At 38.5% G+C, this 12,778-nt stretch overlaps 1 protein-coding gene across 1 annotated transcript in view; it reads right to left on the bottom strand.

The window, feature by feature from the left end:
- Nucleotides 1-444: 444 nt before the first annotated feature.
- Nucleotides 445-12,778, bottom strand: part of GORASP2 (golgi reassembly stacking protein 2) — a 15,061-nt gene continuing 2,727 nt past the window's right edge. Inside the window, exons 2-10 of the mRNA XM_027637109.1 lie at nucleotides 7,506-7,586; nucleotides 6,538-6,741; nucleotides 6,067-6,153; nucleotides 5,789-5,919; nucleotides 5,065-5,197; nucleotides 4,817-4,940; nucleotides 4,375-4,461; nucleotides 2,277-2,372; nucleotides 445-1,493 (exon numbers count right to left, since the gene is read on the bottom strand). Coding sequence (XP_027492910.1) covers nucleotides 1,174-1,493; nucleotides 2,277-2,372; nucleotides 4,375-4,461; nucleotides 4,817-4,940; nucleotides 5,065-5,197; nucleotides 5,789-5,919; nucleotides 6,067-6,153; nucleotides 6,538-6,741; nucleotides 7,506-7,586 — 1,263 coding nt within the window. The 3' untranslated portion in view covers nucleotides 445-1,173. The remainder of the gene's footprint in view (nucleotides 1,494-2,276; nucleotides 2,373-4,374; nucleotides 4,462-4,816; nucleotides 4,941-5,064; nucleotides 5,198-5,788; nucleotides 5,920-6,066; nucleotides 6,154-6,537; nucleotides 6,742-7,505; nucleotides 7,587-12,778) is intronic.

Here is a 12,778-nt window from a genome sequence, read left to right on the forward strand (position 1 = left end):
TGATATGGCTAAGTTAGCATATGCTTGTAGCAAACACATATAAATGAAATCCCAGTAATATAAAAGGACTGGAGTGGTACAGAAAGTTTTCCACATTAACTGTACCTGATACCAGGAGCAAAGGCTACCACCTGGAGTACAGTGCACACAACAGTTTATACAAGTGTATCATCTACAGTTATTCTACAATTTTCATCCTAAATTTCAATTTAAAAAGCCAAGTATGAATCACATGCAGGCAGATTTCATGACTCATTGCTGCAATGGATTTAACCACAAGTGCTGATCCTGCCTGCCATTAAGATGTCTGGCATTCCATCTTGGACCCATTCCTCTGGAGGGGAGCCCTTTCACAGATCTGTGCTACAGAGAGCTGAGCTAAAAACAGTTAAATGAGACTTCAGGAATTTAAAAAAAAAAAGTGATATTTTGTCACGCAAAGAATAAAATTCCAGGAATTTATTGCTGTATGTATGCTTAATCCATTAATTCATCTTACAGTAGTCATGAAGTGCCTACTGTGTGCTACATTTAACATTCCATGTATTCCCTTCCAAATGCCATTTTACAGTGGGCATATGAAACAACGCAGCAGCAGTCACAAAATATGGCTTAAGCATCTCTCAGGTGCTTAAAGACAAAAATTTGTGTACAAGCTGAATAACGAGATGTCAGTTAACAGGTCACTCAGCAACTTTAATAGAAATATCTTTAGGTGGAAGTTTTGCAGCGTTAAAATTTACAACTCAGACTAAACATTCTCATCCCACTGTAGGAACAAGATATTTGCAAAGAACAAGAACTATGGTACGTAAATGTCACACGCAAGACCCGCTTCATTTCTATTGGAAGCAAAAATTGCTAATTATAAGGAAGGACAAGCCTAGCAGGATAAGGCTGTCAGCCTATAATAAAAACATAAACCTCCAAGTTTGGCAGTGGAATTCTATTTTACCACCTTGACTTTTTTTTTTTTTTTTGGTAACATACAAGTACTCTTCCTCCCCTCCCCCACTTTATAAATCCCCTTTTATTTTTATTATACCTCCATATTATTTACAGGACTCCTAAAGATTAAGTACAAACTAGTATGAAATTAATGACAGCTTGCTTTTCAAATATGTATCCCATGGCTAAATAAATACCAAGCCAATCCAACAGAGTGATCTGGAGTTACGATTCAGAAGCTTGTGCATCTGTGACTCCAGTTGTTTTCTCATTAGCTGTGGAGGATTCATTTGATCTGTCAACAATAGTTGCCACAGAAGTTGGAGCAGCGCTATCCAAGGTGAGCGTAGAGGTCTGTTCTACATTTACAGTAGTGCCAGGGTTGATGAAAAAGCTTCCGGCTTGACTGATAGAGGGAAGCAAATCTGTAGGCACTGCAGATGCCTCTGTGACCAAAGGAAGCACCGGGACACACTTGGGTGGCATTGCTGGAGGTGTCATTCCCATTAGATTCAGAGGCGGCAAGGAGGGAAGGGGTGGCAAACCTAAAAAGAAAAAGAGGGGAGAAAAAAGGCAGTGAGCTGCTGCATATCACAGACAGATCTGGAGAGACTCTCTGTTTGCTTAAAAATTTTACATTCTCTAGTCTCCTATTTACCCGTGAAGAGGAGAAAGTTTTTTGAACTTAGCATGAGCATGATATATGTGCAGCACTGACCCAGCAGGCTCGTTTCAAGCCTGATACTTTTCAGATTTCAGAACTGAAGAATCAGAGTAAATTCAACATTGCTTGTACCTCCCCAGAGGACTAGGTATTTAATGCATAAATACTGATGATTAGGTTTTTCTGGCCTTCACTGAAACTGCCAGAAACAAGAAGTTAACAAGAACCACATTCCATATAAGCTTCCAATTTCTTTTTGCTTGCTCCATGTGCACCTTCAGCAGTTTTGTTTTACTCAAAACCGTAAATCTAGTACTAGTTCATACTTCTGGCCTTCAGTCAGGGAGCTCTCATCTCCGCATCTAGCATAAAAGGAAACACTTCGTCTTTTCTTCTACCCATAAAATGATATACTTTCACTCTTGGCACAATCTCTTCTGAGATCATAAATCAGGTAATAGAAAACGAAACATCTAAATACAGAGACAAGTTTAGAATTAGTTTATCTAAAGACATATTCCTTGTCTACCTAATCTGGGCACTAACTCCCATCTCAGGAAAACATTTAATTTATCCCCTTCAGGACTCTCCCAGATGCCTCTAAATTAGAGTCTCAGGGATAAAGGACACTCTAATTAGTGTTTCAGTTTGCAGAAGTACATACCAGGCTGTATGATTTCTGGAACAATCTGTGGTGCAGGTAAATTAAGTTTGGACAGATCAGGCAGGTTAGGAAGCCCTGTTGGTAATGGCATCAGACCTAAGAAGAGTAGAAAAGTTACAGCTGAAAACTTAAAATTGTTTCTGAGATCTTATTGATAATTTAGAACTTATTATATATTGCTTTACATCTTGATTATCATTTTTACACATAAGGATGCAAATTCACCTGAATTTCAGTTTTTAAGATGCACAGTGAAAAAAGATATCTATTGCAGAAAGTCTGAACTAGAAAATACATAATCCAAAACCTTTCATATTTTTTCTGAGGAAAGTAGATTCTTATTTCAAGGAATCAGAAGGTTTCCATTCCAGGTTCCACTTCCAATAAAGGTGGTTGTTTCTCCACAGCAATGTACCAGAAGCCCTCCATTTCCAATTTGAATGGCAGACAATAATAATAGCATTAAATACACAGTATTCCCTGATCCTTAATATTGATTACTGTATTATTAGTTTTTTCTACTTAGTTCATAACTAGAGTTAAACACAAAAATATATGTAAAAAGGCAAGACAAAGCAACTTTCAACGTCAGGAAGCACTGAAAGTAGAAGAGAAACATATGATGAATGCAACACATGCCCTTCCATCATTGTGTTTGCTATGGAACATCTTTCTTCTCCTGAATTTCCCATCCTAGAAGAGCTGCATTTCTGGGACAAGGGTTCTATTCTTACTTTGCCTTTAGTTCAAAGAAGGCTAATTCAGAAATAAACTGTTGGCACCACAGTATTAAGACAGAGAGGAGAAAAGCCTTAAAGCAAGGGCACTGTATAGAGATTTTGATTAAATCCCAGCCACTTTACCTATCCCTGAATTCATTAGCCATGAAGGCTGACAATCTGACTCAGAGCCTTCAGCTCAGCTACAAGCAACTTTGAGCTTTTTTTAAAATCTGAAAAAAACTGAACTTCATATGAATTCACTCAAATTTTAAACCTCTTATGTATTTATATGTCCATGCAAATTACAAGATATGTTCTAATTTGCTTTCAAAAAAGCAGTGATACTATTCAGAGAAAAAGGTGAAAGGAAAACTTGGATTTGCCGATTTTAGGGAAGGGGTGGATAGGTGGCCAGGGAAGAAAATCTTTATCTGCTTAGAGAAAATAGCAAACAAATACAAAGTTCAGCTTCTGGTAAAGTTCTCTGCCCTTGTTTGGATGCACTGAGCTCTACTACCTGTCTTTTCTATGTTAAAGAATGTACCCGCAAGCATTTCTTAAAACTTTTGGACACATCTTTATCTACTTGTCTCATAGCATGCAAAACATAAAATACAACTCCTTTAGTGTTCTGGAATGCACAACTGACTCCTATACCAGCGCACCAATGACACAGCAAAATCCTATACAATCCTTATTTTACCCACTGTAAATAATTCTGGGATACTAGTGCTTGAAATGTTCATGATTATCAGGAAACAACCATTTTGTAGACACACTCTTACTTTCATTATACCAGTTTAAATTACTATATAATTCAGAAACAGTAACGGCAACATAACTTCTATATTGTTAGCCCTTTATTTTAATTAGGAAGAGCAACCAAGCTGAGTATTAAAAAACAGTTTCCTAAAATGGAGATTTTATGGGTGAAGGGAATGCAGAATTAGGCAAGACAAACTTTCTCAGACCTCTGATGTCTAAGTGCAAAGGACACACTGAAAACTGCATCTATTTGCAGAAGTATTTTGCAACATAAAATGTATGAACTACAGAAAGTAACAATATATCAACTCCAATGTTGCAAATAGCAAAGCAAAATCTTCCTGAGAAATCCGGAATGCTGCATCAACTGTGCAGGAGCCCTAAAAGGTAAACATTGTAAACTTTGTTGCCAAGTCAGTCCTCCGTGCTACAGACATGCTGTGAACATACTGTAACAAAAATAATTCTTCACATTGTAGAGGTTGTATAGAGATCTTTAACATGAAATATGTAAGTTGTATGAAGTTATACCTTCCCCAAAAAGCAGTGGAAAAGACAGATCTCTTAAAATTTTTGTTTCAGAAATATTTAAAGAAATTTTAGCTACTCACCTGGTAATGTAGTTGCTGGGTTAACTGGTGGCACACAGGTAGGGGACTGACTGACTTGTGGTGGTAATAAGGGAACTGTTGGAACACCTGGTGAAGCACACAGGGAAACAACAATAATTTTAACCACACAACACTTCAGCTCCCTTCCTCAAGTAATACAAATAAATAATCATTTACAAGACAATTACTATTTGCCTTAACTATAAAATGGTGATGAAGAAAAAAGTACTCTAAATAATACACATGGCACTTCTGATAGAAGTCGTTTGCTACTATTCTGTGAGCAAGTAAGACATAATTCCAGTACTCTAGCCTTTGTTGTTGAGAAAAGTTTAAGAGAAAATGTTATTCTCTTCTGCCTTTTATTAAATTAACCAGAAACATCTGTGAGAACACAAGTCAGAACACCCATGCATTCTAGGTCAGTTACGTCAATACCAACCTGTGCTGAGAACATTAGTGACAGTAGTTGAGGGTGAACTAATAGAAAGTCCTGAAAGACTCTGCTCAAGGCCTGCTGACCCAGGAGGGAGGGTGGCTGAGGGATTAACTGGTGAAAGCTGAACCTTATTGAAAGGGGAAAAAAAGTTACACCATTAGGGTTTGTTTCCACAAGAACCAATAGAAGCAGAAAAGCAATATAACATCATAATCTATTTTTATCAAGCCGAAGGAGGGACAACAACTTACCTCTGTGAAGCCATCTTTGAGGGGACTGAGAGATGCACTAGGCAACTGTCCTGGGAGAGAAATTTTCTTTCCCTCCTCAAATGGGCGTGTAGGTATCCTATGCAAATATCCATAGCCAATGCCACATCCTAGGCTTTTAAAATAGGAACATTTAGAAGTCAGTGAAGTGACTTTACAGCTACAGACTAAGCAACCTACACATGAATGACTCAAGACACCAACAAGTTTCTAGCTAAGTTCTGTACAACCTTGCCCTCTAGCTTCAATGTTGCCTCATTTTCTATGGAGAAGTAATCAACTGAGACAACTGAAAGGAAACTCTGTACCTTTTGGCAATGAACATTCAGCACAAAATAAAATTCATTATTATTTAGACCAAGCAGATATACCAGGCATACAGCGTGGAATTTGACTCGTTGTTACTTGCAGCGCTCTGTTCTGGCAAGAATATACTACAGGCTAATGACTATTTGGAGCCTAATGCAGAAACACAAAGTGCCATAGTTGCTATTTCTGCACTAGCTAATTTACTGATTTACAACAATTTTGATTTATCAGTTAACTGCATCTGAATTCCAAGTAAATACATAATTTATTATAGCAAAAACACCTTTGCCATAACAACGCTCTTTTCCTATATTTGTAGAAAATTTAAACCAAGCAGTTTTTAGGCTGGTGCTATAAAATAGTTGCCCCATGCCTCTATAACATATTGTCTCCTTACCTGCCTTCTCCACCCCAGGCAGAATTTGGAGTAATCACCACTTCTCGACAATTATCTGTGTCTGTGTTGTACACATAAAGTTTTAATGGCTTTGCTTCATGTGTTTCAATAAGGGAAAAGAGATCTTCAGACTGCAAAAAGAGAAAAATTAATAAGGACTTTTTTCTCCTTATTTTACTATTTGACATTAGATCGATCATTCCAGTTCCAACTTTCTGTAATAGAACCTTGTAACAGAACCTTATTTAAAAATGAAAAACTTATTTTTATATACTTGCCTCATTCATGACGGTATCTGCTCCAATGATATAGTCACTATGAGGTCTAAGTCCAGCTAATGCAGCAGGAGAATTTGGTTCCACTTCCTAGTTTTAAGATGGAAAGTTACAAAACACTACGTAACTGTCAGAGTGTAGCAGAACAGTTAGGTGTGCACTTCACACAAGTTTTGAGTCAGGCAAACTGGTCAAGTTTTCAACACAGTTAACAGGCTACTGAACTAGTGAAACCATTCTGGTACTGTACAAAATACAACAGCTCTGAGTATTGTACAAAACCACTGATTTAAATACAAGACTTGACAATATACTTAAAGACATACAGATCTAGTTTAAGTCTTCCCAAAACCCATGAAAACCGATTAGTTTGATCTCATGACTTGTTAGCTACATCCCTTGCAAGTTAGTTTTCAATAGTAAGATAAAAACTGTAAGCAACAGTAGCAAAAGTACTTCCAAGTCCATACGTACCAAGACATGCCAGACATTTTCATTGGCCCCATCAAAGCTGCAGAAACGAATGCTCACTCCCAGAAGACCCTGCCCACCCCACATGTTGCTGGGGGTCACTGATGTTTCTCTCAGTTCCAGTGTTTTGCTACTGTACACAAGCATTTTTACAGGTTTTTCAACATTTGCTTTCAACAGGTCTTTGAGAGTGTCATTGTCTTTATTCTGCAAATGGTCAAACAAGAACTTGGGTTAGTGCCCAACAGAACAAGCATAGAGTTCTACAGCAACACCTTTGTATTTCAAAGGTGTTATAAACACTGTATCAGAACAGTACTTTCAGCTACTCTGTTACAAGTTTCCAGTTCCCCTCACAATTCCAGAACACAATTCTGGCAAAACCCCGGGATTTCCCAGAAACAGGTCATGCCTTCCAAACATGAAAGCACTTTAACTGATAAGATGCACCTTGCAGCTTTTCAGAGGCTTTCTTGAATCCAGGTATACTGGGGAAAGAGCTTACCCACACATCGTTTCTTCCACTGCCATGAGGGTCTGTGGTTTCACTTGAAAGCTTTCCCCCATGCCTCCTGCCCAGCCAACAGCTTTGACAGCAGCTTTTTCAATCAACCTGTTTTGACTGAATGGTTTGAGAGTTCTCACAGGAGCAGTTTTACAGACAGAACTAGGGGGGCACCAGCACAATCCTCCAGTGGTGGATCAATAGGCAGTACTATCTTGGTGCACGTGTCTGCAGAGAGCATGTCTGTCTGTCTGTCTGAATATTTATTTTCCAGCTAAACTGTTGGCAGAACTGCAACTAAAGGGTGAAGGAAATTAATTTCTGATGCAGTTCATCTTTCTAATTTTAAACTAAGGAGAAATATTTTATATGCATTTAAATTAAACAAATGCATTGGTTTACCTACAAAAAACAGATTCTCAACATATTGTTCATATTAAAAGTTATAAAATAGCAACACACTCACCAATCTTGAACCGTTAATGGACACAATAAAATCAAAGAATGGCTCCAATCCAGCTCTATGCCCCGGTGAGTTTTCTTGTACCTAACAAAGTTAAATAAGAATTTAATAAAAGTGTACCAATGTTGATTCATAGATTTGAATTATATTTCTACTTTTGCCATCTGTAGTTCTAGAAGCTACTAATGTTTGTGTGGATGATTTTAAAATATTCAAATACAATCTTTAGGACAAAAAATCCCTCCCTAAAAAAAAAAAAAAAAAAAAAAGGAAGATTTAAAGAGAATTAGTAATTTATAAATTAAGAAATGACACAACAGTAGCCACTCCCTGGGAAAAGCATTGCTTAACAGCTGCAGCAGTTAAATTGTAGATACTTGTTTCAATAAAGGAGACTATGGTCAAAGAACAAGCTTAATGAATTCTGAAAAAGTTGGTTAAAAAGCAGTCTTTCCACAGAAGTACCAACGTTGGACCTTGCTTTTTATCTTCTGCTTACTAAAGGAAACGGAGAATCACATCTGTGTAAGTGTGGGTTGTTATCTCATGATTAAACACGACCTGCTGACATTCTTGAGACATAGAAGGCATCTGTATAACCAGTGATTCATTAACATACCGTCAAGTTTGCAAGAAAAGAGATGAGCAATTTTGCAGCCATGGCAGCTCAAATAGTTCAACCACTCCACTAAGACAAGGCTGAAGTACTGGATACACACTGCTCCCACAAGCTAAAAGCATGCTTTTAATTCCAGATAGAGGAACTGAGAGACACTTTGCCAGTGTTTTTTTCCTTATTACGTGCATTGCTGACAAGGAAAAGTAACTCCAGTATGGCTGTCAGACTTTTCCTACAGCCTTTTTAGTAAAGACTATCTTTATTTGTAAGCTGATTCATTTTACCCACTGGTTTTTTCTTTTATGCACTACAATCACCTTCAAAAAGATCTAAAAACTGTTACCCTTTACAGTGTATTTTCTTACATTACATGCTATTCCACCTGCCAGAATTGGTACAAATCTGCTTGTTTGTTCAATACCGGTCTGATTTTGGAGGAATTGAGTTTTCTAATATGAGTTATCTAGAACAAAATACTGAGTACTTGAGACCTTCCTGCTAAAGAAAGGTTAAACAGTTTCATGAAAGGACAATTAAAAACCTCTGGTTTCCTATGGACATGCTCCATAATTTTAATCTCAGGCCTGCAGTTTCTCTTGTAATTAAGTCATTCAAAACATCCTCTCCTCTGATGTAGTTTTTTGAGTAGCAAATGTAGGATGAGCTTATGCTGTTTGTTGCTCTTCCCTCAGTTTAGAGGGGTGACATGAAAATACTCTAATAGCCTCTTGACATATAGGAACTTAGATTTTGTGTTTTTAATAAGCCTGATATAAAGGCTTTATACCAAAATTAAATCAGCAGGTGGTTTCAGAACTTACTGGGAAAACAATTTTAAAGACACAACATGTCTTCTTAAACCTCGGCATTAAAAATCAGTGAATCCAGCAAAGTGATACAATTATTCTCCTAACACATCGGATTTTAAGGACTGGATATATGTCATGGCCTTGAAATTATGAAAGGCCAGACTTCGTCTCATTCAGAGATTTTCCTCCATTTCCAAATGAACTTCTTTAAAAAAAAAAAAAACAAAAACCAACAACAAACCCACAACAAACCCCCTGTGCTCTGACACAGTATCCTCCCCTTGACCTCCAAGAGACTATATCCTGAACTCTGTGGACCAACAGTGGTCAGTATTCAATACAGTAACTTTTTGAAAGGAGACTGAGTATGTACAATAAATGAGAACTACGTACGTTCAGCACCCATCAATGTAAAACTGACTGACACCTGGGATATATCATTCACTTAGAATACAAAATCTATAGTCTGCTCCAAACTGACAAAGGGACTGAGAGAGTTTCCAAGGTATAAATGATTGGTTGCAGAAAGTATGTTCAGATGTTGAACACCTTCCCCCAAATCTATCACGATCCTGAACATCTCTGCATGGTTTGTTTCTAAGTGGGCATGTAAAAACCACCAGGAAGCTGAATCTAAAAGAAATCAAGCCCTTATAGTTGCATCAATCATACAATGCACCTCAGAAGCAGGTAGCTGCATCCCTTCTGTCATCACGTTTCCTCATGCTGCCATGCATAGGGTCAGTCACAAAAAGTTTCCTATTTCCCTGGCTTGTTGGGCCTTACTTCACTGACAGAAAAGCATGTTTACATTTGGCAGTCCCAGAAATGCAAACCAGAAATTCCAAGTCCACTCCACATGGAAAGTCTCCTCCTTAAAGAAGTGACATACCCAGCCCTGCACAACAACCACACCGACCCCATACAGTTTTTATGTCACACCACCTTATTTTCAGTCAGCTACCTGCACAATTCATCACCATCACACAGTGCCAAATGCACAACACAGCTCTCTGCTCCAAGCTCTGTGGCCATAGTTCTCTTCCAGGAGCTACAGCAACAAAGGATAACCAGGGACCTTAGAAAACATAAGGGCACAAAAATCTTATTATTCATGGAAATAATAAAGATTCCATGTACACATCCATAAGCTCTGTGCCTCCTGAGCAATCTGGCTTTATGCAGCTTTTCTATGTGCCAAGTAGGTATTTAGTAACTTGCCTTTGTAATTGAGTAATTGCTGAGAAATAATCAAGTAATACCATTTACAACAGATCCACTGCAGGCACAATACCATTCACGGCAGTTTGGGATGCCTAATTCTCTCAAAGCCAGCTGTTACTGGCATACAAGTTACAGACCCCTGTGGGTAAATGCCATAACTGTCTAACAGTAGAGACAAAGAGTGGCACAGACAACACGGAGATACTGTGGAGCTGCACCACCACAGCTTTTTAAGAGCAAATGAAGAAAATCTCTATCAAAATGCTGAATATCAGTAGCCAGAAAAGGGTCTCATATAGTGCTGCAGGAATTCAGCTTCTCACCAAGAGGACAGCTGGGCTTCTGAGTACATAGATTACACACTGATTTCACTTTTAACTCACTGTCAAGAACTAAACAGGAAAAAGGTTTCAAGGTCAATACACTAATTTTACTCTGCATTACTGAAAAGACTTTTTTTTGTATATACATGAAGCTTCTCTTTGCTGAACACTGTTCCCAACACTATCACTCCATGCCTACACAGTACATATTGTACATTACAATTATAAGAACTCTGCTCAGCAGCACAGTGGTCACAAATTCAAGCCCCAAACAAACAGGGCAACCATAAATGGAATCAGGAACTAAAACCCTGATTTTCAGAGACAGATGAAGGTTCTCATCACTCCTGAAAGTCAGATAACTTATACTAGTTTCCATTTAAACTTTCAGAAGCTTAACTTCAAGCACAAAATACACAAATTCCAAGAAGCAGAAGCTCTGGAGTTTTCTTTTTTTCCCACATAAGAAACACTTCCTAGTATTTACTTTATTAGCAAAGAAATACTGAAAGGATTTTTTCTAGTTCTTCGACCCACTCTATAATTGGCAGTAAAATTTCTTTACATATCATCTATAAGCAATTCCTGTTAGATCTGACAGAATCCATTTTATTTCCATCAGCTATTTTAACACATTACACTTTGTAACTGTACTGAATTTCTTGATGAAGAAGTTTTCAAGAGAAAAAGCTTCATAAGTTTTTTGGTAAGAAAACAGATTCCCTATACGTAGCATAACTTTTTATTTTAGCACAGAGAACTTAACTCAAGCTTTTAAAATGTGAACCTCCCTTAAAAAAAAAAGTCATCACTCATGCAATATGTGTGTATCGCTATCACAACAACTGAAGCACTAAAGTAAGAGTTAGAAATCTAAACATTGGGCACTGCTGTTTGGTATCTTTTAGGGGGAACACCACAATATACAGTAGCATACAAATCTCCCACAGATAAAAATTCTTACATAGAATCTTAGAATCATTTATGTTGGAAAAGACCTTTAATATCATGAAGTCCAATGACTAGCCCAGCACTGCCAAGTTCACCATTAAACCATAACCCCAAGTGCCACATCAACATGTTTTTTAAACACTTTCAGGGAGGCTGATTAAACCATTTCTGTGTACAGCCTATTCCAATGCCTGATCACACTTTCAATGAAGAAGTTTTACTAAAATCCTCTTGTTCTGTCACTTGTTACTTGGCAGAAAAGGTCAACCCCCACCTAGCTACAACCTCCTTTCAAGCAGTTGTAAAGAGAGGTAAGATCTCCCTTGAACCTCCTTTTCTCCAGACTAAACAACCCCAGGTCCCTCAGCCGCTCCTCATAGGACTTGTGCTCCAGAGCTTCTCTGGACATGCTCCAGCACCTCCATGTCCTTCCTGAATTGAGTGGTACAGAACTGGACACAGCACTCGAGGTGCAGCATCACCAGCGCTGAGTGCAGGGGGACAGTCACTACCCTGCCCCTGCTGGCCACACTACTGCTGATGCAGGCCAGGATGCCATTGGCCTCCTTGGCCACCTGGGCACAGGCTGGCTCATGTTCACCCAACTCTCAACCAGCATCCCCGGTCCTTTTCTGCTGGGCAGCTTTCCAGTCCTCTGCCCCCAGCCATGGGGTTGTTGTGACACCATCTATTACCTGAAGAAACTGTCAGGTCATTACAATAGCCTGGGCAAACTACAGCAGTTTCACACTGCTGAACAAGAAAATTATTCAAAGTTTTCGTTCATTGTGTTTTGAAGAGCAGAAACAAATGAATATGGAGCAACACACAGAGTCAGGCAGTTGCTCTAATGAGCCATACACCTTATGTTAAAGCAAACTTATGGAGGAGAGAAAACAATGGAGAAAATTCCTACAGGTCAATAGCAGTGCATGCTACCAGCCTAGCAGGCACCAATTAAAAGGAAGACTTATAAGCACATTACATGAATCAATAAATGGAAGTATAACAGCAAAAGCACACGATGAATAAAAATTCCAAAAATTCCAAAGAATTGTTTCAAACAAATGACTAATTGTAGGTCCGCCTATGAAGAGACTTGGGCAAGGAAAGAATAACTTTCTCTCCCTCTTAAGAAAAGAAAAAGAAAAGAAAAGAAAAAAAAGAAAGAAAAGAGGAGAAGAGGGAGAGGGAGAGGGAGAGGGAGAGGGAGACGGAGACGGAGACGGAGACGGAGACGGAGACGGAGACGGAGAGGGAGAGGGAGAGGGAGAGGGAGAGGGAGAGGGAGAGGGAGAGGGAGAAAAAAGAAAAGAAAAGAAAAGAAAAGAAAAGAAAAGAAAAGAAAAG

This window comes from Corapipo altera, unplaced genomic scaffold (assembly GCF_003945725.1).
Source record: "Corapipo altera isolate COAL_440 unplaced genomic scaffold, ASM394572v1 45, whole genome shotgun sequence".
NCBI lineage: Eukaryota > Metazoa > Chordata > Aves > Passeriformes > Pipridae > Corapipo > Corapipo altera.